Genomic DNA, 5,636 nt, shown 5'->3' with positions numbered 1-5,636 from the left:
GGTGTTTTTAATGTCAAAGCTTCCCAGCTTCAGAGGGGTGGGGTTGAGGGACAGCCAAATGTCCCTGCACTGCCAAGAGCATGGAATGGGCAAAACGCAGACGGCCTAGTGACACTCATGCGTCCTTCCTCGAAGAAATTTAAGAGAAGCGAATCCCTGCAGACAGCCAGCATTTCCACTCGTGGGTTTTCAAAAGATCAAAAACCGGAAAGGACCTGCAAATGGGCAAATCGCTAAGAGGAACCGCCCAGCAGGTCTGCGTCCTTGGGATCTCAACAGCTGAGGACCCCACATCCAATCGACGGCGGTGGGAAACCCCAGGGAAAGAAGGGTTCTTGCAGAGGCCTGGGGTTACTGAGTGCAGGCTGCAGGGAAGTACCTAGAGGGAGGGGGCCTGGTCTGGAGGACTTTCCAGCCACTCAGGGCTCATCAAAAAGTTCCCTGTACATGACCCCCGTGGCTCATCGCAGGGAGTTTCTCCAATGAACCCCGGCCCTGGGTCTAGGCTTCTCAATCGAGGACGAGCCAGTTCTTTTTCTAGTCTGACTGGCTTGGAAATTCCCCGAGCCTGACCCCGCCCCTGAGAAATCCCCTGCCAGCGTTTATAGGGCGGCGCGGCGGCGCTGGCGAGCCCACAACAGTCGCAACTCGCCGCCCAGCCGCCAGCAGCTTGCAGCTCGCAGCCCCGCGCAGCCCCGCACGCAGCCCCGCGCAGCCATGTTTCAGCCAGCCGGCCACGGCCAGGACTGGGCCATGGAGGGCCCGCGGGACGGCCTCAAGAAGGAGCGGCTGGTGGACGATCGCCACGACAGCGGCCTGGATTCCATGAAGGACGAGGAGTACGAGCAGATGGTGAAGGAGCTGCAGGAGATCCGCCTGCAGCCGCAAGAGGCGCCGCTGGCCGCCGAGCCCTGGAAGCAGCAGCTCACGGAGGACGGAGACTCGTAAGTGGCGGCGGGGTCGCGCGCGGGAGGTGTAGGGGGGGAGGACCTGCAGCGCAGCGCGCTCGGGGCTCTGCACGGAGGGAGCACGGAAGGGCTTGCGGGGCTGCGAGCGCCCGGGCCGCCTGCCTCCCCATCCCATCCCCCTCATCCCCCCCCCAGCTCCCCCTCCCACCCCTGCCCGGGATCCGGCGTAGCCGAGCGCAGGCCGGGGGCGGGGCGGGGCGGCAGCGGGGACGCCAAGTCCCTGCCTGGCAGTTTTGCGCGCGGCCGCCGGGCGCCGCGCGGCCGCGAGGGGAAGTACAGGGCGTTCCGGGCGGCGGAGGGCGGGCCGGTCTGGCCGGCGCCCGCCCGGAGGGGGTGGGGCACGGAAAGTCCCTGGGCCCCTGCCAGGAACACTCAGCTCATAATAACCTCGCGGAAAACACCGCGGCCGCGGCCTCCAGAAACCCCGGCCTTGCGCAATCCCCCGCAGCCCGCGCCTCCTGGGGGCCCCCACGCAGTGCGCTCACCGCCCCTCGGGGGCTTTCCCTGTCATCCCTCAGGTTCCTGCACTTGGCGATCATCCATGAAGAGAAGACTCTGACCATGGAAGTGATCCGGCAGGTGAAGGGAGACCTGGCCTTCCTCAACTTCCAGAACAACCTGCAGCAGGTGCGCGCTGGCCCAGCGGTGCCCTCTTTGCCCTGGTGGCGGAGTTGGATGTTAGCTCAGCCGCCCCCAAAGTGTTTCTAAATTAATAGTCACTGAGCCCTTATCTGCCCTGGCCTTTTACATTCAAATTAGCCAACGTCTTAGAGCTTGAAGAAAATCCCAGGGGTTTGGTGAGGTCTTTAGGACCCACCTGGGGCTTTATGTTTGCCAGGTCCCCTGTAGTCATCTGGGAGGAGCAGAATCCACAAGGAGGTGTCTGGGATGGGGGAAACTCAAGACTAGGGATTTGCTCCATGGCTTATCCCCTTTCTGTTTCCTCTTCCGTTTGTAGACTCCCCTTCACTTGGCTGTGATCACCAACCAGCCAGGAATTGCTGAGGCACTTTTGGAAGCTGGCTGTGATCCTGAGCTCCGAGACTTTCGAGGAAATACCCCTCTCCACCTTGCCTGTGAGCAGGGCTGTCTGGCCAGCGTAGGAGTCCTGACACAGACTTGCACACCTCAGCATCTCCACTCCATCCTGCAGGCCACCAATTACAATGGTAGGTCTGCCAGTCCATCCAAGGACACAGAGAAGAGAGAGGTGGGCCCACTGGAGTCTAGGCTAGAGCTTAAACTCTCAACATAAAACGTTCAGGCAAAGTGGACTTTTAAAAAATTAAAGTCCCTCCTTGATGCCTTTATAATTATGTTCAGTCAGAACCCAGATTCTGAGTTCTTAAAAATTGAGGATATTTGTACTTGTCCCGTGGAAAATAGAGCATTGGTTGTGTGACAGTTGGAACAAGTAGTTATATTTTTTTTGTCTCTTATTCCTCTAGGCCACACATGTCTGCACCTGGCCTCCATCCATGGCTACCTGGGCATCGTGGAGCATTTGGTGTCTTTGGGTGCCGATGTCAATGCACAGGTGAGTGTGTCACCGTTCCAGATGGAGCCAGTCAGGTTCATCCTGAGCTCTTCTGGACTTGTTCTTACTGCAAGCTGATTTCCAGATGTGGCCCTAAACGGGTCTGATTGCTTTGGTTTCAGGAGCCCTGCAATGGCCGGACAGCTCTCCACCTTGCAGTGGACCTGCAGAACCCAGACCTGGTGTCGCTCTTGTTGAAGTGTGGGGCTGATGTCAACAGAGTAACCTACCAAGGCCACTCCCCCTATCAGCTTACCTGGGGCCGACCAAGTACCCGGATACAGCAGCAGCTGGGCCAGCTGACCCTGGAAAATCTTCAGATGCTGCCCGAAAGTGAGGATGAGGAGAGCTATGACACAGAGTCAGAATTCACGGAGGATGAGGTGAATGATCATTACTACCAGAATGGCCCAGTTCCCCTCACCCCTCTCCTGTCCTTAGAGCTAGTCTTTATTACAGGGATGGCAACATAATTATTTAACTTCTCAAACTCAGCTTGAAAAACCAGTGTCCCAAGAACTTGTCTCTCTGGTTTATTTTAACCCTTGGTGGGGAGGGGGGTTCTGGAGTTTGAGCCCAGGCCTTAACACGTGGTAATAGGCACGTGTTCTACCATTGAGCTACACCTCCTGTGTGTGATAGCTTAGACTTTTTTAAGGGATAGACTCAGTGAAGGGAAACTCCTGGAGGATTCATTCTTTATATTTGGATTAAGGAAGAAAGAGTCCAAGATTGTGAGCTACTTGAATAAGCAACCCCTCCCCTCATCCCAATGTCTTGGCGAAGTTCTGGGAATTTAATATGCCCTTTTCCCCTCTTGTTTTAGCTGCCCTATGATGACTGTGTATTTGGAGGCCAGCGTCTGACATTATGAGTGGAAAGTGTCAAAAACAACATGGACTTGTACATTTGTATAAAACAAGAGTTTTATTTTTCTAAAAAGAAAGAAAAGAAAAAAAAAAAAGAAGAAGAAGAAAGGGGTATACTTACCACCACTCTGCACACAGCCTCTCCCCAAGCATCTTACTGTAGTGATTGCAGACCTCGTTTTGCTATTTTTGTGAAGTGGGGAAACAGGTCATTGGAATTCGAAGAAAGTATCTTTTAAAGCTCACGTTTGTGGGGCTTTGAGAGGTGGTTTTCCAGACTGATGAAAGGGACCACATTCTATTTATTGTGCTTTTGACTGAACAGTAGATCTAGTAGCTAAGCCCAGTGTGTCCTCATATGTAGAACCAGGTATTCAGTGGTATGTGCTTAAGTCACTCCTGACTGAGGTTTGTGTAACCCTCTTGTAAATGTTGTATATGGTGTATTTTGTTGGTAATTATTTTGGTACTTCTAAGATGTATATTTATTAAACAGATTTTTACAGACAGCATTGTCCTGCTCATTTGCTATTCTGAGAGTAGCTTGTTCCTGAGGGTTGGAGGTTGAGAGCTAAGTGTGGTGGATGCCCAGCCAGCTAAGGAAGCCCAGAGCAGCTCCTTACTTTTTAAGTTCAGCCTCCCTCCCAGTGAAGCTTTGCAGCCCTCCAACCCCTGTGTAGGCAGGAGGCTACTTACTACTAGGGTGACAGGAAATGCCACAAACCACCTGGCCTGTCACTGAAGGCCCTGTTGTCAATTTCTCCTTGATTTAAGTGGTTGCAGAACCCTACTGTCACTGAACTTAGTTTGGATAAGAGGAATCTGCTGAATTAATTTGATACAGCTGGAAAAGTTCCCAAGAGTGGGCATGTGCTCAGAAATGGTACTGTCCTGACATCTAGCAGTCAACCTCTGAGACTTCTTACTTATTGACTGGGCTGTTGTAGACATTGCACAAGAGTAAAAATACAGACCGTGCTGGGCATCTAGTGCTTAGGAAAAAAACATGAAGCTATTGTACAACATCCTGTGTTTCACAGGGGGAGAAGAGAACGGCTTGTGCGAGGACACCCGGGGGAGAGGAAACTAGCTTACTTACCTAAGGCCTTGTCTTCGGGCTGTTAGCCATAAGACCATGCATATGTTTTGTCACTAACTGTAATTTCAGGGCCAGTAATCTCAGAGAAATCTCATCAGGGCAGTGTACCGATTCCACTGGATGATTCTGCCAAAGCTGATTTCACAATAAGTCAGTAACTTGTGAAAATTGCATTTAAATGCTTGGCACTTAATGTTTTTAGGAGAAAGGAATAAGGTGGCATTATGTCAAATGCAGAATGATAGGTAAATAAGATGACTGTGCTTCAGCTTATAGCTAAGAAAATACTGCTACTATACTTCATTATCCTGTTCTGGATCCACATATGATATCAAGTAAGTATGATGGTCATCTTCCTCTTACACTGAAAGGGAGACAGCGGTCAGTGAGTGTTTCATATATAAAAAGCACTATTGCAAACTGGGCAACCTGGTTCATCTGGACCTAAGCACTTCGATAGCCCTGTCCCCTGCCAGGTGCCCCAGGAGCTACCCCAGAGCACCTGAACGTAGATGTTCAGTGCTGACCACAGAAATGTTGATTTAGGCTCCGTCAACCAAGTGAGAAATGTAAGGGTCTGGGAGAGAACCCTTATATTCTAAAGAACAAAGGTTGGAAACTTGTTTTGTTTTGTTTTTTTTTAATTTTGGAATGGTGCCCTGAGTGCTTCCTACTTAGCTTCAGAAGCCAGGTTTGCTAGTGCACATCTATAATCCCACCATTTGAGAGGCTGAGGCAGGAGACATGTTCATGTCACATAAAACCAAGAGACACCTATGCAGGTGTCCTGTGTGGAAGGTTGGAGGACCCACTCTTGGCTACGCGTGTCATCCTCCATGGTGGCACAGGGAGAGACCTTGTCTGCGTCATGTGACCTGAGTTTTATGACCTGCACAAATCCTGAGGTAGCTAGGCCCAGTGAAGGACTGAAGCTCACCCTCGTCCCTTGTTCTCTGTCTCCATCTCCATCATGCCTGTTGGTCAGATGGCTAGTGAGAATTGTAGAACAGAAGTAACCCATAGAAAGCCTTCAGTTTGTTTCCAACAGGACAGTCTGGACAGAAGGCCCTCCTTCACACCCCGGATTTTCTCCTGGAAGCCAAAGTTGTATCTGGACAGGGAAAGATAAAGAAAGGAGCCTGGGAAAGAGGGAAATAAAGTCA

The 5,636-nt window shown here is 51.7% G+C and overlaps 1 protein-coding gene across 1 annotated transcript; it reads left to right on the top strand.

The window, feature by feature from the left end:
- Nucleotides 1-623: 623 nt before the first annotated feature.
- Nucleotides 624-3,883, top strand: Nfkbia (NFKB inhibitor alpha). Its single transcript, XM_051195863.1, has 6 exons — nucleotides 624-944; nucleotides 1,487-1,595; nucleotides 1,927-2,137; nucleotides 2,417-2,505; nucleotides 2,628-2,888; nucleotides 3,332-3,883. The coding sequence occupies exons 1-6, from the start codon at nucleotides 718-720 to the stop codon at nucleotides 3,377-3,379; spliced, it is 945 nt and encodes a 314-aa protein (XP_051051820.1). The 5' UTR covers nucleotides 624-717; the 3' UTR covers nucleotides 3,380-3,883.
- Nucleotides 3,884-5,636: the final 1,753 nt, after the last annotated feature.

This window comes from Phodopus roborovskii, unplaced genomic scaffold (genome assembly GCF_943737965.1).
Source record: "Phodopus roborovskii unplaced genomic scaffold, PHOROB, whole genome shotgun sequence".
In the NCBI taxonomy this organism is placed as follows: domain Eukaryota; kingdom Metazoa; phylum Chordata; class Mammalia; order Rodentia; family Cricetidae; genus Phodopus; species Phodopus roborovskii.
Note: the sequence above shows the minus strand (reverse complement) of the source record. Positions and strands in the feature narration are given on the sequence as shown.